Below are 22008 nucleotides of genomic sequence, written 5' to 3' on the forward strand. Positions count from 1 at the left end.
TTAATGGCGGATAAATTTTGCGGTGGTAATTTTAACTTAGAACTCTTACGTAAACTTATATCGTAAAAGGTATTGTCCTGTCCAGATATTTTGGCGCGAACTTTGGGCGCGTCAGATTGATACACTTCAAGGCCGAACGCGTCTACGAATCTTACGGCACTCGGACGCTCACTTTGTAGACCAAGTTCATCGGCTAGATCAGAGTCCAACACGGAAACGGCAGCACAATCGTCAAGTAACGCATAAGTCTGTATTTCACCACGGGGTCCATACAATTTCACTGGAACTACTTTTAATAACACGTTCTCATTCGAGTCGTCCGTCACATCGTTAGGCGTCGCGACGTGAGCGATCGTAGCATCGGCAGCATCACTGGCAGCGCGGCGCGGTTGAGCAAGCGGCGGGTCCGGCGGGAGCGGCGTGCTCGGTTGCTCGTTACTCACGGGAGTCGCGGGGTCCGATGATAATGTACTCGTAGAAGATGTAGCTTGTTTCCAATGAAGTAAGCGGTGATGTTTTAGTCCGCATTCCTCTGTGTCACAGTCAGGTGCATCACAGGTGTTTATATCGTGGCGTGCGGTTAAACATTTAAAACACAATCTTTGTGTTTTAACAAATTTCCATTTATCTCTGCGCATAGCACGTTTAAATACGCGACAGTCTGGTAGTGAATGTACGCCTTTCTTACAAAATGAGCACGAAATATGATTAGTTCGTGTACTAGTAGCAAGTACGTGGTGCGTATAACGACTTTTGTCTTCGTTTTTGTCGCGTTTAAAATGGGGCTCGGTCGGCGCTGGCTTTTTGACTTCTCGCGGCTGCACAGCTCCGGTGACCAGGGTCATGTTGGCTTCTTTCTTCAGAAATTGCGCCAGTAATTCTAGTTTGGATTCTCCTGCTAGGATCTTTTCGTAAGCATATTCAGTCCACTTTCCCAAAAGTGTGCTCGGTAATTTGCTTGTGATAGCGGACGCGAGCTCGGGATTGCGTAAATGATCACTTTGTTTTAATGCACGTATAGTTGCAACGCAGTTGTTTACTTTTGTAGCAAAGTTAACTAAATCTTGCTGATAATGCGTAGGTAATGGGTGCAACTTACGTAATTGTGCAGTTATGTTGCAAATAATGGTCTCTGCTCGTCCATATTTAAGTTCGAGAGCATCCATGATATCCTTGGACGAGGTATTGCCAATCAGTAGGTCGGTGACAGCTTCTTTGGCTTCGCCTCGCAGTGCTCGTCGAAGTCTGGACAGAGTTTCGTATTCTGAGTATTTGCACGACGCTAATGATTCATCGTAGGCATTTTTAAAATGCAGCCATTCTAGACTGTCTCCGCTAAATATAGGTAGGTCGCGCGGAGTGGCCAAACGGCTGAGTAGACGTTCCTCGCGATGCGACGATGATTGGCCCATCATGTCTTTTAGGGCGTTCGCCAACTCCATGATGCTGCTAGCGGTGTCCACATGCTGTGCTGGTGCTGCACGATCGGAAACTTGCGCGACCGGCTCGGGGGGCACAGGTGGGCGGTACTCGTTAGCATGATGTTGCTGAGTCAACCAGTCCGACACTAGATCTTGATTCACTTCACTTAAACTAGCAACGTCTGACTTTTCTTCATCCTCGGCCTCGGCGGCGGCAAGGTCAGCTTCCAGCGGGCTTAGCAAGGTTGTACGACAAGGTAGTTATCACGCAATATGGGATGATAAAACGGCCGTTATCGTCGATTTTATCATCCATACTATGGTTGCAGACGATATATGGAGTTATCCACATTTGACAGCGGTAGATGATAGAAGACAATTTGCATAACATGGTAGTTGGATAAGATGTGGATAATTTGACAGATTGTCCCATTTTGACAGTTCAACTTAGTTAATTTTAACTACGTGCTTCTTAGATGACGATAAGCCTTGTCGTGAAAGCAAAAGTAGTGAATAATCATATTTTAAGGTATAAATTACAGGTAAATATCAGTTTTTCTATGTTTATATTGAGAGTTATTAGTTACAATGTTCCGCTGTATATAATTATTGTCAATATTTTCTTCGCAGGGAAGTCAAATTTTATTATTCCTACTCGCGGCTGCTGTTGAAGAAAAATCTCGTAAACAGCTTTAAGAAACGCTTGCAGCCTATTTGATATGCCGGACGAAGAGTTTCGGCATATTTACAGAGTGCGTAGCGTTGCGTGCGGAGTGTGCAGTGCATTTACTTATGTGCCGAACTTAACGCCGAGCCTCAAAACGGTGATGGGTTACCTACCAAAACACCTCAAAGGTAAAGCTATAAAATTGCAGTGTTTCTTATAAAGTTAATATGTATTCTATGCATTGACCCTATTATATTTGAAATCATTGATTCTATGTAAAACAGACGTCTTAATGACAATGCTACTAAACTCTTCAATACTAGGTACCGGCCTCATTATTATATGTAAAAGTTAGTATGTTAAGATATCTGTTGTACAATCTCTTACTTATGCTACTAACCTACTAACAGAGGTTACTTAAGCTACTATTTACTTCAACATTCATATCCTAACCTCCGAACCTAAAGGGGAAAATCTACTTGACAAAATTAGATTTACAGTACCTGTCAATAACATATCACCTTTGTGTGTTTTTGTATGAACTTGTAGTAGGTTAGTTTGTAGATTTCATATTTTACTAGTCATTTTATATAAATATGCATGTTTTTCCAGAGATGAGACCTAGCTAGATTGATTTTTCGCCCCCGAAAACCCCCATATAGCAAATTTCATGGAAATCGTTAGAGCCATTCCCGATATCCCCGAAATACCTATATATACATATAAATAAATAAATATACAAGAATTGCTCGTTTAAAGGTATAAGATATTATGAATACTGAAATACTGTGAACTACAATAAGAGACTCAACATATTACTAAAAAAGCTCTTTAAAAATAATGTAGTTGACCATACATTAAAACAAAAAACCTCTATGAAAAAATCATTACATAGACCAATTTTTCTCATCACTGGACAAGGAATACTACTAAACTACCTAAAGCTCAGTCACTCAGGAAGTCACTCACAAATATAAAAAAAAGTTATACCGTAAAAGCATGGAGGTGATATATTATTGGCCGGTACTGTAATTAGGTACTTATTTGTTTTAGGTTCTAACAGTATACACCACACCAGCAGCACACCTACACCAGCAGCAGCAGCAGCAGCTGCTGGTGTGTAACAGTTACACCTGCTAGCTGATGGCAATTAACTACCAACGTGGGACTAGTCAAGATCATGGCTTGTCCATTGGAGCACTACCTACTGACTGGATTGGCCACACTACTGTAAGCCTGAACCTCGAGCAGTTTGTAGATGCTGTAAACAGAAGGTAAGTTCTTTTGAGCACTGAATTAAGTATTAGACATAAAAAACTGTGACTTTCCACAAGGACTGTCTTAGTAACTTTTCCTTTTTTGAATAAGTATGAGTGCGGCCGTATTATGCATTGAGATATGTACCTACCCATTGTTTGATAGTTATCTCTGGGATATATAATCTGGGAATGCAATACTTATTAGGTTTAACTAAGGCACCTAGTTCTAATGTGCTGCCTTGTTTAATGGATATTATTCCTGGCGATTGTTTAGTATATATCTTGAGTGCACTAGACTGCACTCATGTGAAAATACTTACTCCATCGCTGCCACATGAACCTACTTTTACTTATTTCCTTCTTTTTCTTCCAGAAAACTTCACGTGGATCAAGGGAAAAATTAGAGAAGACGCTCCTAAAAAACTTCCTAAGCATGCAAGCATGCACAAAACCGGCTCTTAATAAGCTTAATAAATACATATTTCGCCTATTACTATGTTTTACTATCACACAAATACCTACCTAATTTACCTATATTTCTATACAAGTAGAGACTAGTAAACATTCAAGACGGATAATCTTCACACAGAACTCCATTCCCGGGCATGCTTCAATGTAGGTGTCACTTATTCTTATTTTTCATTTTAGCCTTATGCGTACAAAATTTGTGATATTATAGCTTCTAAATGTAAAATCCGACTCATATGCAGTATAGTACAATGAAAGCATAGGTAATAAAAACATTTTAGGCACGTTCTTACTTAAGAGGAAAGGGAGATGGCCGCTTCCGCTTCTCCATACAAACGTAGTCCTCATTTTCCTCTCTGGATATTGACATTATGGAAAATATTTTTACATAATTTAATGTATATTAACCATATAGCTATGCCCCTACGTTCGAATTTTTGATTATTTTAAAAATTAGGAGCGGAAGACAGATTACATACAAATTTTTAAATGCTTCTAACTCTTATAATAATTAAAAATTAAAAAAAAAGAACAAACGTAGGCTGTAGTTGATGTTGATATGATATACAACAAATTGTATCAAAATATTTAATGTTATTATCCAGAGAGAAAAATGTGGACTACGTTTGTATGAAAAGACGCGTCTTAACGACGCGTCTAGTGAGTCTGGCGGTGAAAAGGTCAAATAAGAATATTCCTAAATGCTCTATTATGCTAATAAGTCTACTTTAGTGACTATAACTGCGGTCAGACTCAATACGCCAATAACTAATGTTGAATATTAAAAACTATGTTAAATTCCATTTAGGTAGATACAAGAATGACAATTCTCGTCACTTGTGGTGTTGTCAAGTCTTTTTTGTTTACTAAACTCTATAGATAAGTTAACAATTTCGGCTCTGTGCTAGAGAGAATATTATAAATGGGTAAATAAAACAACTATTGCCAAAAAATTAAACAAAGTTTATTTACACATTAAATGTAGGTGTACAAACAAATCATTGGCTGCCGTACCCGGTGTGAAAGTGCCCATCATGCCAGCAGCTTTATCGCTGGATTACTATGAAGTATGAACAGCTTTTGTACCAGGAACGTCATATGGCGCCCGGGGCAGGCACCTCCCCCCCCCTCTCCGAAACGAAATGGGACCAACCCCTAAGTCGCGAAAAAAAATTTGGCTGTTTCATACATTTTGGCTGGTCCAATTTCTATGGGAGGGTAAACTATTTTTTTCGCGATTTCGAGGTTGGTCCCGTAGCAAAAGTTACTCAGTATAATCCCAAAACCTCCCTGGCAACGGGAATGTAGTTATTTTTTAGCCATCCTGTATAGTGTATAGGAAGCCTCAGTAGTCCACATATCGATGAATGTCGTCGATAGACAACATGTCACAGATATGCAGCAGCAGCTATTGAAGCAGGTTCCGTCAACTACGGCTCATATGCGCCTGCCGGACAAAGGGCTAGCGATCCACTTGCATAATAGGTAGTCTATTGGACAGTCCATAAGATGGTAACTTCGACAGGAGACCCCTAACGTAAGACGCGCTAACACTGGACACAACTCTGAAGCACTTGGCCCGCTCGCCTTATAAAACGAAAGCATAGCAACTCCCGCCGAATATCCCTCTGCTTGATACAAGTTTCTGGCATAGAGTATTCACACTACGGGATGGTGGGCGGTAGGGCGACAAAAGTTTCCCTGTTGCCTTTGGCAAGGCGGAGAGGTAGTCTTTAGACCATTTTGGCGCCCCCCCTTGGACGGCGCCCGGGGCACGTGCCCCCTCCAACTCCCCCCCCCCCAGTTTCGCCACTGAGCGGGGGCCCTTACCATTCTGTCTGATTCGACGGCCTAACTTACGTTGTAAAATGCTTAATGATAATACTAATGAACTGAAAAGGTTGTTTGTTGTTTTATTTGTGGATAGGTATGACACATATATATATTTTTGGAATGGTCTTCTCACTAGCTTTTATTTGATATCCATATTATTGTATTATTGCTATTTCATAACTGCTCATCTATAAGTTTCGTTTCCAATATAAATAGAATGATTAACGGCGCAGAAAAGATCAACATTCCTCTCAGACCTCCAACAAAAAGGGGCCAAACTGAAAACCAGCGCTGGACGCCAGTCTAGCACATGCTGAGCTTGGTACCCACGGCCAACATGTCTTGCTAAATGTAATTACCTATGTATAGAGTAGACAATAAGTTAGTACTTAACCTAGAATAACTTAGTACATACTTAACATAGAATTTATATGTAGGTATATGGTTTGTATTCCTAATATTTTTTCTACCATCAACTTATCATGTTTTGGCAATGGAGCATTCCATGCAATTGTCTACCGTTTGTCCCGTAGAAATGCAGATTTTCTGGAGATTTGCAGGTATAAGAGTTTCCTTTTCTATGACAAATGGTCAAACATGCACGGAAAATTAATCGCTTGCTTTAAATGGCGAAAAAAAAGTCGCAACACAGGAAATAAAATGCGTTTGTACGGGACAGCTCGTGGAATGCTCCAATAAAGTGATTTCATTTCATATCATAAACTGATGAGGGCATTCAGAGTGTAGTCTTGAGGTTGCCAAGCCAAGCAACCAAGTCAGGTGTCACGGTCTTCAGGTCCTCAACAGGCCCAGGAGTGGAGGAGGAGTGGAGTGGGCAGCGTTGGAAGATATGCTAAGTGGTCTGCATTCTGCATTCGCAAAGTGGGAAAGCCGTCTATCTCCATTTGTGTGGCTGAATTGCAGCGGCCATGTCCGGTTCTCAGGCGGCACCAGATTTTCCGAGGAAGGTCAAACCCTTTTGGTTTTTTAGTTGGGTCAGATATACAGCAACTCCGAGCTGCCGAAGCTGACCATTCCGCTATCCACCTATCCGAAATATTAAAGCTGCTCAGGCTCCCAGCTGTAGCACAGGGTCGGCGGGCAGTCGGGCGGCAGAATTCCTCGTGGACAGGCATTGTGGGGTTATTCGTGATATTCTCAGCCTCCCTCTTCAACGCCTTGAGTCGTCGGATGTGAGGAGGGGCAATGTGACTCAATGCCGGCAGCCAGTGGCGGTTGTAGATCGGATAGTGCCTGAGATGCATCGCATGGTCTCTCAAGCCTCCAATATGTTATGACTGAAACAGAAACAAATTAGATTAGATGAGGTCAGGCGCAGGCTAGTACTTACAGCGGTTCATTGGCAAATTATGTGAAATTAATGTCACTTTTAGAAAGCTCTCGTTTTTAAGCCAGGGGGATTTTTTTGTTACAGTTGTCCAAATTATCGATTGAAAATAAATTGAATTTTGTTCTAGTAATTATTTATACGTTATTAAAGTAGTATTATGTATTAAGTGTAGTTCTGTACCACCTGCGTCATAAAAACAAACCAACGAACACCTTATTTATCAAAATTTGTCTCAGATATTCTATGGTAGGGTAATATACGACACAAACATACCCACACACATACATAGGCTGCTAAAATCATTCCCATAATCAGGTATAGGTACAATAAACCACTTTACCAAACACAAAAAAAAATATTCCAGCTCCCAGCAGTAAAGAAACCAGCTTCTACTCCCAAGCCCTAACAATATAAGTTTTTGGCAAACATATTATTTTTGGTACAAGCTTGTACCAAAAATATCATTTTTGGTACAAGCTTTTATCGCTGACTGTACTTTTCTTTCAACAGGCAACTAATACTCCATGAGTCCATTCTAACAACACCAAGCACAATTAGTTTGCGTTGTTTTATCACAGTGTTCCCATGGCCACCTCATGTCTCCATCATCAGATCAGCTCCATGTCATCATAATATTGCAATTGTCATCCGATTTACATATTGTTATGTATGCAAAATTTCAGCACAATCGGAAATCGGGAAGTGGGTCAAACTTAGCTGTCAAATGTATATGGCCAGCTTTAGTGCTAACATAACTGTTCCTAGTATTCCTATATTACATGTTATAAGTAAGAATATTGTACGAGTAGGTATTATATTATTTTATAATCTTAGTAGAATAGGTACTAATACAATTTATTTGTATTGAATAACTCTTGCAGAGAATTTGTAAGTTACTTGTGGGTATGGCTACTTTATTTATTTTATAAACTTTATTGCACAAACATATAGAATTACGTAAAAATGGCAAACTAAATGCCAAAAGGCATTATCTACCAGTCAACCATAGAAACAAATACCGTAAAACGGGGTGAAAAGACACGATTTTCAACTTCAAGGAGGATTTTCGCCAATAATCCAAATGATAAAGTAATAATTTTGATATCATTTTTTGAGTCTTGGTTAGTTCTTCAATTTTGCATTTGTGAAATAATTTTTTATCTACCCAATTCAGAGAAAATCAAAGAAAACTACCTGTTTTCTCCATATCCTTAAAACGGGGTCGATAGACACAAGAAAGGGGTGAATAGAAATATTAAGTTTTAGTTGTCATAGGAATCGAATTTGGTCATTATTATGTGGATACTCTGTTGGCAAATGGTATAATGGTAATGGTATCTGTTAAACAGCTATTTGACACAAAAAAATTTTTTGTGTCTTTTAACCCCCAAGGCGTGTCTTTACACCCCTTTGTTGTATCTAATCACCCCCTATGACATAACTGTTCACCCCATATGCGTGTCCACTGACCCCTTTATCACGTAAATTTGCTTGTTATTGTTTTTTTGCAAAAAAATGCTTTATTATACAGAAAATTAGTGATATTATATATTATTTAGGTACTACAGATACTATATTACCAGGTTAGCTAACTTTTACTTAGTTAATGTCAAAACATTTACTGCTAGAACAAAGTTCAGACAGGTTTCATTTCTTACCTCTCCGAGACCTTACTTTAGAGTCAAAAAAATCTAACTATTAGGCAGTTTGATTAAGTTCTTTTGGTACCAATGTAGATAATAAATAGTCTACTATATACGCATTCCAAAAATCTATTTTAGAGATGTACGTTTTTAAATATAACAACTTGAAAGAAAAAGTTCAAAATTTCTCTATTCACCCTGCGATTTCTGTTGACCCCGTTTTACGGTATGTGACGTTCCACGGCAAAAGGTACCTTATGGTGGCTGGCGCTTACGTCGCATAGCGCCGCAATAATATTGGAGCGGCGTTAATAATAGCGTAAGCGCCAACCGCCATAAGGTGCCTTTACCCGTGGGACATCACATATAAACACTAAAGGTTGGTGCAAAAACCAATCAAAAAGCAAATGCAGTAGGTATATCTTAGATATACATACTAACATAAACATACATATATGTTATAAAAATAAATGTACTAATATGTATATGGGATGATAGACACTAGATGAGTTCTTCATTTAGCAGATGACTACCGAGCATGACTACTCAAACAACAAATTTTCTTGGGGCTTGTCTTACAGGTAGAGGGAGTGCATTCCATAGATAGGTTGCCTGAATGGCAAAACAATCAGACATAAAACGGTTATGAAGAGGAAGGACTTAAAATTTAAGTGTTCGGGAGTTCACATCCGGAATGGGCATAAAAACTAAATAATTATTAATAATATTTTATCTTTATGTCTTATATTTATGGCATAAAATGTGTCTTTTTCTTTTTCAATAAACTTTTATTCTTGCTACAAAACCAGCTTCTAGAATATACAGAGTAAAAAAATATATAAGTTTTTAAAGTGAGGTCTACGGGTTTCAAAGATTTTAATATTTGTTAGAACCCTTAAGTATGCAATGTGAATAAATGTATGCATAGGTAGTGTTGTAGTGTAACTTTTACACATCATTGTACTTCCTGCAATTATAGTAGTGATAGAACAGGTTTTTAACAAACTTTTGTCACTTAGTAGAACATAATAGATAGAATGAGAAGAAATAGATATTAAGTGTCAATAATATTAAAAGGCACCAGAAACTTTTCATGATTTTAGTTTAAGAAAGGTGTACTTACATCTTCAATCCTTTCTTCTAGATCTTAGAACTTGTGTGCACTGTGCAGCATTGCATTTTGTATCTCTGGGTTCCGAGAGGCTCATGGATCTCCCTGTAGGTGTAGGCGAACAGGGGATGCTGAGTTATATATTTGGCTAGCATTTTCTTGTGCGCCGAAGCATCGACTGAAATTAAACATATTCATGACAAAACCAGTTAATGATCAAACGAACTATAACTTTTTCTATAAATAAATTAGAGAAACTTACATTTTGGGTGGCATTTCCTTTAGTTTACACAGCAAATCAGTATTTTTCTTCGAGTTGGTTTGTATTTTCACTAAATTCACTGAATCATGCGCGTACGCGATGCTTGTCAATGTCAAGTGAATTGTCAGTTGAGAAAACACGATTATCCGTGCATGTTATAATGTAAGTCAATTTGTATAAAGCTGTCACTCATTTAAACATTTTTCAATTTGGAAGTGTAGTAATAAAACTAACTATTCGTTTTCAAACATCGTCCGACACACGTCCGACATTTTAATAAAGCCAGGCATTAAATGGATTTTTCATAAACTCTAGGCATCGACAATCGTGGTCACTTACGAATGATAGTGGATAACTATATACGATATCGACGTGGTATTCTTATCGTAGCCCGTAACCATGTTCAGCAAAACGATAAAAATACGACTATCGTTAAAAGACGACAGTAGATTCCACGCGCAATATGATATAACCTTGCTAAGCCCGCAGGCGTTTATCGATCAACTCCATCTGGATTCGAGCCTTTTCCTCGGCTGCTTGCAACTCCAGCTGTTTACGCCTTGCTATGGAGGATGCTGTAGATCTTCTACTGCTTGCAACCGAAGGTGCTGCGGTCTTAACTTCTTTTTTGGAGTTGGAAGTACCAGGTAACACGTCGGCTGTAGGCGGCGGTTCCGAGTTCGCCTTTGCTTCGGCCATTTCCTTTTGCCGTCGAGTTATTACCATCTTTGGTGGCGTAGTAAACATTAATTGGCACTGTTCACATGAGATCCGGTTTGAAGACCAGCTTATTGTAGGATACGCAGGTGGAAGATGGATAAAAACTAGGATTTTGAAGTGAAAATATAAGAGAGTGCTCGCGTGTCGCGTGGTGAGCAGATAGGTAACGGTAAATTCGCAATATGTTTTAGGTTAAGTATACACGCCAGCGCCCTCTGTGACTTTATTTTAAATATTCACAATTAAATAAGCTTTATTGAATGTAGTTACTGGTGCATACAAACTTAATATACATAACTAGAAATTCACAATTAAGTGTGTTAGGCTCAATAGATGGAGTTAGTATGCACGAAATAAACCTTATTAATTAAAATTACGACTAATACAATGATATAATGAGTAGCTAGGGATTTTTGAAACTTTAGTTTACATTGTAAAGAAATCTTTGGCTTTCTTAATACTAGAAATCAATTTACATATTTTAAATGAGCATGATTATACCTAAACTTAAATTAAACATGAAATAAGGATCTGTCGCCTACACTGGTTGACAGTATAATTAGTACTTACTGCTGTGGCGCACACTGGAACCCGCCCATACATTGCTGTGCTCAAAACTACAATAAGTAAAATTAAGCAAAAAAAATACTATTCTACATTCGTAATGTCAAGTAGTGCTTATAATAATAATTATTTACATTATATTTATATTAAAAAATAAAATATTCCTATGATGACGTTACATATTCACCGATAAACATGTTGACAGCTTCCGGGTGAAATATTTTTGAATTAATAATTGGCAGAGGTCGTGTGCAGGTGATGATGGGATCAGAAGAAACCAAGAGCCTATTAAAAACATCTGTCATGTTGTCGAATCTACAAGTTTTACGACTAAATCTCTCTCGATAGTTTTTAAAATCCTTATTCCTCGCTTCCTGGGCCTCTTCACTTAAATTGCCTATTGGGATCAGGTGCTCAGATATTATTGCGACTCCTTGAATAAGGATTTTATGAACAGTAGGTGTCATGCGACACCACCGGTACAGTTTTACATATAACTTTGCTGTCTCTAGACAGTATTTTTTGAATTTACACGTATCGATCTTGTAGCCACTGGAAATTGTTTGTAAAATTATGTAAAAGCGACGTATGAGTTCTTCATCTATTTTAGTAATTTCGGCTGATATTTCGTAGTTTTGGAAAAATTTTCGAGCCACATTACCGTTATTAATATTGCCAAAACCTGGTTTTGGTTGATCTATTATTAAGGAAGTTATTAAGTTATTATTAAGTAAAATTGTATCACTTTTTTCATCTGAAACAGTCGAAATGCATAGAAATAACCTTAAGGTAAAATATTACGCACTAAAACATTGTTTTAGTGAGAAAAAGTTATATTTTCGCTAAAGTAAAAACGCCTGATCAAATAGTCGGAGCAAAAAATTTGGCCCATTTCGAAAACTGGACAACATCTTTTACTTTCGAATAAAGAATCTTAATAACGACAACTTTTTTAGCTATCATGCCTAAAAATTATCAAAAGATGTTGTCCATTATCGGAAATATGACCATTTTTATTAAATTACAATATATGTTACTATTTGTCGGAATACCACAAACCCAAAATTGTTTTAGAACATAAAATACGTAAAACATAATCTACATACCTTGCTCAAGATAAGTCATTGCGGATTTTGAGTTATTCATACCAACTACAATTACTTGAAATAACTATTTTGTTAATCAATACAAATTACCACTGAGATGTGACATATAAAATCCTAGACCTTTGACATAATGCAACTATGTAATGACAACTGATAATGAAGGTATTTTTCTGCAGTGAGGTGCAATATCTCCCTGTTTATGCATATATTTCAATTTGAGTACAAAATACCCACAATTGCAAAGTTGAGTTTTGAGCACTGCAATGTATGGGCGGGTTCCAGTGTGTGGCGCAAAGACCCGGAGTGGATCTTGGCCACACCAAAGACCGCTATGCTAGTCATGCTACTCTGTCCAAAGCCGTTTCTGTCCAGTCGACGGCGCCGAGTTTGCTTAATTTATAAGGTCTGAATAATTAGTAAAAAACATTAAAATGTTGATTTGCAGGATCGTTCTTCTCATGCGCTTTCGGCTCGATGCCTGTCGCCATCGCCTACCTCGTACCATTTGACTACTGCCTCATGATGACGTCTGGCATCTTCATCAAACTAAGGTATTGTTGTTTGAATTAAAACGTCATGCCAGTTTCAATGCTACATCACATTGCAAACAAAGTGTTAACTTGATTTTCTTCATAAAGAATTTACTTTAATGTCAACTTAACATCACTATCACTACACCTTATAAAACAAAGTCCATTGCCGCGTCTGTCTGTTTGTGTGTATATATGTTCGCGATAAACTCAAAAACGCTACTGAACTGATTTTGTAATAACAACATTTCTTTTATTTCAGTACATTACCAAAATACATATCCTGGATTCGGCATTTGTCATGGCTTATGTACTCAAACGAAGCCATGAGCATACTGCAGTGGGATGGCGTTAGCAACATTAGTAAGATAATTTAGTCTAACTTCACTATAATAATAAGCTACTCACTTAGAATAAGCGGTGGTGGCCTAGTGGATCTGCCGGCCTAGCCAAGGTTACAATCGCTATCGCTTCGACAACGAAAAGCATTATGTCTCTCTATTACTCTTCCATATTAGTGCGACAGTGACAGTTGCGTTTCGATTGCTACGGAGCGTAAGCGATCTGCGTCTTGGCTACGCGGCCTAACGTCCGACTTTCAATACGGAGGTCGCGGGTTCAAATCCTGGCTCGTACCAATGAGTTTTTCGAATGTACGAATTCTTATGTACGGATTATCATTTGATATTTACCACTAGCTTTTCGGCGAAGTATAATATCGCGAGGAAATCTGCATACATCTCGAAGAAATTCAAAGGTGTATGTGAAGTCCCCAACTCGCATTGGGTCAGCGTGGAGACTATACCTCTCGTGCTTAAGAGGAGGCCTCTGCCCAGCAGTGGGAGACAATTTTTATTTATTTATTATTATTTAACTTCTCTTTTACTCCCGCATCATTTGTAGGTATTTAGATAAGAACTGGTTGTAAGCCGATATAAAGTACCTAAGCAATATAGCACATATTTAATTACACGAGAAGATTCGATTTTATCATAAAATATAAATTATAAGTGTACCAAATTCGGGTTCTACATCACATTTAACAAATGCGTCGGTGCTATGCTATGTAGCGGAGATTTATAGAAGTTAAAATTAAACAAATGTAGAACCGGCTCATGTGGCATCAAAGGACAAAAAAAATGTAACTACTTAGTGTTGAGATTCGGAAAACGCTGCATACGACATTTGGATCAGGTCCAAGTTCTTCTAGAACCCGATTCAAAAGTTATTGCTTTAACACCAAGAACAAAAAGCTTATCAGCTATTTAACACCTCCGTTATCTATTCTGTTGTTTGTTTCTTTTACAAAAAACAGGTAAAGACGGCGCTAACTTGGGGGTTTCCCCGATGGGATAAAATATTACAAAGGAACCTATGCAGGTAGTAGTTTATAAGGAAGATATGTATTAAATAAAAAAAAATATTATTAGAAAAACATTACTCCATTCAACTGGTTAAGAACTGTCTATAGTCTACCAGCCGATTAGTCGCCGAAGTCTTTTGTACTCATATTTATTTATAAACAGCTCTCTAGATTGACTAGTTTAAAGTTACTTTTAGATTTGGAAAACCCACAAAACATTTAAAAAAAAAACCTACCATTAAATCTAAAAATACGGTGGCAAACGTAGCGACGAATACCGACGCGAGTCCATAAATAAATGGGTCAAAAAGATCACTGTGATATGTCTTTCCTGTAGACATACACGAGAGTTAAGGGCTATAAAGGTTAATTTTCTTATTTAACCCTTATCCACGTGAAAAGGTCCTCCTTTTATTTAGAGAACTATGATAAAATCATTGCTTACATGCCCACAAGCTGTTAACTATTGCCCACAGGAGAGAAAAATGTACTGTTCGCGATAACACACTAGTTTTCTCTCCTGTGGGCAATAGTTAACAGCTTGTGGGCATGTAAGTAATGATTTTATCATAGTTCTCTAAATAAAAGGAGGACCTTTTCACGTGGATAAGGGTTAACTAAGAAAATTAACCTTTATAGCCCTTAACTCTCGTGTATGTCTACAGGAAAGACATAACACAGTGATCTTTTTGACCCAAATAAATAAACTTCACGATTGGGTGCACCGGGAGTTCCTAGACTGCGACTTGAAATTATTGGATAAACTTTGTCACAAAAAAATAAATCCGTCAATAATTAATTCAAATGCCACATGTAGGTAGTCGCTAAATTGCCTCAGCATTGGCTAAGGATTAATCTACTGGTTATTACCTTCTGTATTGTTAATCTTAAACTCGTTTCTCCAGCTTGTGCTCCAACCGACTCCGGTACGCCGTGCCTCAGCACGGGCGACGAGGTCCTCAACGTATATGACTTCACCACTTCGCACTTCTGGATGGATGTCATCGCGCTCGCTGTGCTATACCTCGCCTTCCACCTCCTCGCGTTGCTGGCCTTGAGGCATCGGACTAGGCGGAAATAATATTGGTTCACTTACCTACAGCATATCTCTGTTAACCCCCGAAATGTTACGAGGTGTAAACGAGTACGATTGCACCAACTCCCACTTCTGGACCGACGATTCGCGCTCGCCATGTTGTACCTCAATTTTTACCTCCTCGCGTTGCTGGCTTTGAGGCATCAGACTAGGTGGAAATAAACATAATAGTTAGCTTACCGTCACGTCACCTGACAATGTTACGAGATGAGATTCATTCATTCATTCAGACCTGGATTCATCTTACATAGGTACCGTCTCTGATCTGAGCTCCTGATGTATTAAATATGTTTTCCACTAGATAAATATATTTCAGTTGAAACCTTTATGTCGTTCTCGAGACTTGTCAGAGAGTCGGCTTAATTTTCTTTTTACCTTCATAGATATGAAAGTATGAGGTTTATATAAAATAAAATAAAAAACAATACACGGAAATTTCTGTTGGCAGCGTCACATAAGTAGAAGGATTGCTTTCGCCGAGGACGCGAAATGAGAGATAAATGATGAAATGTTCTGAATCAATTGACTATTGTTACACGACTGTTTTGTTTTTTATTTTAATGGTGTCTATTATTTTTACTACAATGTGTGATGTACATAATAATATATTTAATAAATTTACATATATAATTTGTATAAATAGTTCTGTTGTTCTTTTTTGCGGCCCATCAAACTCTCTTAGAAAACCCTACTTAGTGCCTACTATCACCACCAGTTTTCAATTTCACAATATGTCGTGCGTCCTGGCAACAGTAGCAAGAAACTCAAGAAAGGGAATAACCTGCCTCAATCTTCTTTTCTCTTATATAAAAAGTGGTTATTCGGCAGAATTATTCAAAATATTCCTGTTTAGAGTGATGCATATTCGCATTTACATTACGTTTGTAAAGTTTTAAATAGTAAGTAAGTTGTAATCGTATATTCAGACCTGTTAGAGTGCGTGTTCAGATATTTTTGAGCACCTCGGCCGCTCCGATATATCTGATGCGACTGTACATGAGGGTTTGGCGTTTATTGCCCCCTCGTCCAGCCCAAGTAGAGATCCATCGCGATTAAAGTCCTCGATCTCAGATACCACAAAAGTATGTAAATGGGGGTCAGAGGGTTCTATATCCGCCGAATCCTGGTTGTAAAACTATACGGTTGTGTAACTAAAATATTCATGTGATGTTTTCGTTCCACGGTTTTTAGGGTTCCGTACCCAAAGGGTAAAAATGGGACTCTATTAGTTCTATTACTAAGACTCCGCCGTCCGTCTGTCCGTCCGTCTGTCTGTCACCAGGCTGTAAGTGCTGTAACTCATGAACCGTGATAGTTAGGCAGTTGAAATTTTCAAAGATGATGTATTTTTGTTGCCGTTATAACAACAAATACTAAAAACAAAATAAAATAAATATTTAAGTGGGGGCTTCCATACAACAAACGTGGTTTTTTGCTGTTTTTGCATAACGGTACGGAACCCTTCGTGCGCGAGTCCGACTCGCACTTGGCAGGTTTTACTGTACCGATGCATTTTAAGGTTAGGTTTATACCTAAAGTTAATATTAGAGCATCCGGGATAAATCTTACGAAGATGCAAACACATGTGCTGCCATCGTGATTCAAGATGTGAGATAGCGAGGAGTTACAATACTTGTCGTTGTGCAACTCAGTCGCCATCTGGAACCGTAACTAAGTTATCAGAACTAGTTCTCCTCAAGTACTTGCGTCAAGTTCCGGCCTCCATCGTTAGATGGCGTTCGGCGCGCCCGTGTTTTTTTTTGCTACCTGCCGGGCCGCGGTCGGTCGGAGCAACTGGCGCAAGCGTAGTGTAGTTCAAATTCATCCGCCATATTCGTCGTGTCAGGCGGAGTGCAGCGCAGCCGTGACATGTTTTATCGTAAACTGCACACTACTTATGACATCGAGTCCACACTGGTGCTACTCACGTTCAATAATCAGTACGAATATGCGCTCTGATGGACTCTCAGACGCGTATTCTTTTAGTTTGTTGATTCGTGCATCGAACAGTGTATTGGTGTGTTTATGATAACAGTATCCTCGGCCGTGTATTGTTTTTAGTAAATCCCATGCGATTGCCGGTGTCGAAGCTTTGTGATATTATGCAACGTGACATAACCGTGACCTTCTAGTGTTGTGTTCGTGCTTTAGGTGCTTTTGAGGTTAAAATGCAGCTTGGATTTTGAGCGACTGCGCCGAGTCATACGGTTAGTAACACAAAGTTTTTGACAGCTAGTGATAACAAGTTCGCATTTACTTGGTTAAGCTAATACCTAATTGGTTTACCTAATTTTAACTATCGATACCCTCAATAACTCGAGCTTGTTATCTAGTTAGTTCTATTTGTTTTCAATTACGTACTTCTTAAAACTTTTTTTTAAATTTCTAAGTCATTCTTTACGTCATCAAACCCCTTTCATCTCCAAATAATGATCTTAAATTACCTAAAAAGGCACAGAACTCCTTTAAGTATAAGATGCGGTGTATAAGTTGAAGAAGCGACCGTTGCGCGCCATGCGCGGGCGCGGGAATGCGAAGCGGGGGATAAAACCAAAACGAGTAAAAACCAAAAGCAAAGGACCCGTCCTTCATTACCATTTACCCAAATCGTTTTGTGTACCGACGCGGCAGCGTTCTATTATTGATAATGCGTTCACGGAAGCAAGCAATTTAACATTTATTGGGTTAATATGTTGTTGTAGCTAAACAATACGAATATATGCTAATGGGACCGGTTACAAGTTGACATTATTAACGGTAGTCATTACAATAGTGAATTGAATGTCGTGTGTTTACTGCGGCTAATTATGCATTAGTTGCATTTCGGTCCTGTATATTCACGGAGAGGATACAAACTTTTTATATTGAATGATTGATAAGTTTCAAAACGCCGATTATAACTTGAGCTGGACTACACTACTGTATACCTACTTAAAATATATGTAGATAGGTAGGGTAGGTACTCCCTGTAATGAGACTTGCCTCCTTTACCATTTTGATTTGGTTTAGGTATAACTGGATTAAGCTTAATGGAAAATCTACTCACAATATCTAGAAGTGACCAAAAACAGACCTAAAAGAAGTGGAGAATCCTAAACACGGAAACCTCGAGAGGATAGTGCTGTTATGTCGGTTAGTTATGGATATTAAAAATACATTTCTTACATTTCTGTGACTAGCATGATTAAAATCATCTAAAACAGACTAAAATCTTGTCAAAACTTCGATAATCAGGAGTCAAATTGCAGCACTCTAATTCCCCCACACCCACTGATAATTCTTCCCCCCTTATCACGGATTGACCTCCATTTCGCCCTGCTAAAACGTTTCCTATCACCGTACCGTTATCATCCCGATAAAACCACTCTAGATACGGTGTTTGGTTTCCAATGACGTCAGGCGAAATATCGCACCGACCGCAAGTATGCAGCGCTGGTTTTTTGCAACATGATCTCATGACACAGCAAATGATGAATAAATAGATGACGGATACCTATCCTCGCTTGTTGTTTATGTATCTGCCAGGTAGCTATGCATTATTTCTATATTATTAAAAGTAATCTAGAAAACAGTTGAGAGAATATAAAGTCTGTGCGGAAAGAGTCGTGAAATGTAGGGGAGCCCATACATTCTACGACTCTTCTCTTTCCGCACAGACCCTATAAGAAATGCCTAAACAACCCAGCAGGCCAGGTAGAAGAGAAGAATAAAACCTGGAGGGAGATTTGAACTTTTAATCTGTACCATCATTCATTCATTCGGAAAATTGCGGGTCACTTCTGGGCAAGGCTCGGAACCGGTTTTTTTTCCATACAAAAAATACCGGTATTATTACGTTCGTCTTCGTTCTTTGGTTTATAATTTCATTTTTAATGGGACAATCTAATAATACGAAGTTGTTACCTAAATACATGATTCAGTCCCAGTAAAGACCATAAAATAATTAAAAATATTGGGTTATTTTGGGATTTAAAAAAAAACCGGTTTCGAGCCTTGCTTCTGGGTGAGATTGGCTCGGGACCGGGATAAGTGGCGTACCTACTCGAAGAGAGGTCTATGCTCAGCAGTGGACGATAAAAGGCTGATATGATGATGATGATGAATCTCTACCAAAAATGTTACTGTTGATAGTTGGCAGATCATAACTATAACCGTTTCATAACAGGAACGTTAGGAACCTGTAAAGCTCCTAAATCGATATGGCTATAATCCGCCCGTTCTATGTCGTCTTTACTATGTAAAGCCATGAAAGGGGCCAAAATCTACCGATAGACGGACTGAAGTACTTTACAATAATAAATAATTGTATGCTCAATAGCATTGCAAGATTTGCAGATCGACCATACAGAAAAACGTGAAATGGAGAAAACATACTGCATGGTAAAGAAATTCACCATTTTGGCAACGCATTCGTGAGAAATGTCACTGTTTAAATATTTATACTATACTTTGCATTTCTGTATGATCAGTCCAATTCATCGTAGGTTTAATCCAATGATTTTTGTTGCTAGACTTGTATGAATGAAGTTTAACACCCAGAAGCTTGCTTACTTGCATTGGCAAGTTTCATTCGCCATCAATAACTGTCCAAACATCTCACACGCCCTTCTGACCTCGAGTCACGATATCCACCAATTAATTTCAATATACGTTCCACGTGCTGTACCAAGCATTGAACTAACTATTACACATGACATTATTGGATTCAGATCTTAAGTTTTGACCATATTAAGATATCAGCGGGCTCAGCACGGTTCCATTTTTATCGCCTATCACTATGCGCGTCTCTTTCGCACTTACATACTGGTTAGAACGTGACAGGCATGGTGACAAGCGATAAAAACGCGACCGTGCTACGGGGGCAGGAGAAATTCAGGGATAGTGACCAAATCTCCGTCTTTGTCGGGCGAGACTAAAAACTCTCGATGCCTACCTACTGAGATACTGGGCCTGTACGGTTACCATCAGTTTGTCACTGACATAAACGCCGTCGAGAACGTAATTTACTTTATATACATCCCGTTTGCACTAATATGCGAGTGCGAGCGAGATGTATAGAAAGTAAATTACGTTCTCGACGGCGTTTATGTCAGTGACAAACTGATGGTAACCGTACTGGTAGGCGTTACTGTTACGATTGTCACTGATCAGTAATCACAGAATCGCAGAAAGACGTATATATAATCGAGAAAAATTGTTCTCTGAACTCGACATCTTTTACGTGGATCCAATAACCAGGACAATCCACTGAGAGAACGAAGCCAATACAATTGAAATGGTTCTTAATAATACCTCTAATACGAGTATGATTGTCTTTTAGACGATGCTGAATGCTGATGCGAATGTCTCGTTAATTGGCCTCGTGTAAATACTGTATCACCCAATACAGATAGGTACTTGACCCTGATGAGTGGGACTCCAAGATAATGCTCCTTATTCTATGAGTGCCAAATATCGAATCAATTCTATTTAAGGAAACTAGGGATTACGTTTCTTAAGACTCAGAACCAAGTTTCCGTATTTCAAATAATCTCAAAATAGCCATTTCAATATGAAGTTCAGTTCAGCCAGTCCAATTAAGGCCTAACTGGTGGGATGGTGCCTAAGGATTTTGCTTAATGAGGCTAGACCAGAGTCTTGTCGGCCGGCGCGACAAGTACGGATACGATTCATTAAATCAGTGCCCGCTTACCTAGATTTCCGTTTTAACCAGTCTAACTAGTATAATTAAGTATAATACTTACCCCGCCGGCGCCCGGTGGCAACGGAGTTCATTTGCGGGACAAAAAAGGACACTAGTTTTGCAGGCGCACTCTTTTTAAATACGGCGGTAATTATCTTGGTTGTTGCGCAAACATATTCAAAGGGATACATAGAGACACAAAATTCTGGGAGTTAGCTTATATACAAATTAGGTTCATTGACATTGTACGGTGAGTTTCATTTCAGAGGTACAGTAGGTATCGTTGTTATTTATCCACCAAAAATGAACAGGAAATTGTCAGTGTCAGTGTTAAAAATGGCAAACAAATACGGGAATTAAATATCCAAATCAATACAGGAAACGTCATATCAAAAGGTGTTTGAAAATTTCAAACAGTTGATACTATCAGTGAAAACAAAATTTGATTGGAAGATTACTTATCTCGGAACCTTGACGGTAAATGATTACATCCGATTTCTTCACAAGCAAATGGTAGTGTTTTTAGTTGCATCTCGATTGCGCCATTGCTAATCAGTCAAGGTGGTCGGAGATCGAGATTGATCACGACCTGTGTGCATTCCCGTTACACACAACACAACGTCTGACCAACCAATGTAAGGTGAACGGCTTTCGGGATGTGCAATATGTGCATATATACTATGTCGGCAGTTATACCTCAAACTTCTAATTTGATAAAATTGAGTGCCGTTTTTCAGTACGTTTCAATAGGTATATGTATTTACACTACTTACAAATTAGAACACGATCTCGAGAACGGTATAAGTGTATCTAAGAAGTTCCAAAGTGTAGCGGCATGGATGACATTCTATCTATGACATCGACATGATTTTTGAACATACGATGTCAATAGGTTTTTATTTTATACGGCAGATCGTTTACCAAAGTCAGC

General features: G+C 38.6%; 2 protein-coding genes across 3 annotated transcripts in view; both read left to right on the top strand.

The window, feature by feature from the left end:
* The window catches only part of LOC134792706 (protein scarlet), a 37139-nt gene extending 21452 nt beyond the window's left edge, over positions 1-15687 (top strand). The window contains exons 11-13 of one of the 2 annotated variants that reach the window (XM_063764003.1): positions 12851-12956; positions 13198-13298; positions 15204-15687. In XM_063764003.1, coding sequence (XP_063620073.1) covers positions 12851-12956; positions 13198-13298; positions 15204-15379 — 383 coding nt within the window. In that variant the 3' untranslated portion in view covers positions 15380-15687. The remainder of the gene's footprint in view (positions 1-12850; positions 12957-13197; positions 13299-15203) is intronic. The other variant, XM_063764002.1, reaches the window with a different exon arrangement.
* Positions 15688-17229: 1542 nt separating this feature from the next.
* LOC134792696 (rho GTPase-activating protein 23) overlaps positions 17230-22008 on the top strand; it is a 461388-nt gene continuing 456609 nt past the window's right edge. The window contains exon 1 of the mRNA XM_063763978.1: positions 17230-17601. The gene's annotated coding sequence lies outside the window, so the exon portion shown is untranslated. The remainder of the gene's footprint in view (positions 17602-22008) is intronic.

This window comes from Cydia splendana, chromosome 8 (genome assembly GCF_910591565.1).
Source record: "Cydia splendana chromosome 8, ilCydSple1.2, whole genome shotgun sequence".
Lineage (NCBI taxonomy): Eukaryota > Metazoa > Arthropoda > Insecta > Lepidoptera > Tortricidae > Cydia > Cydia splendana.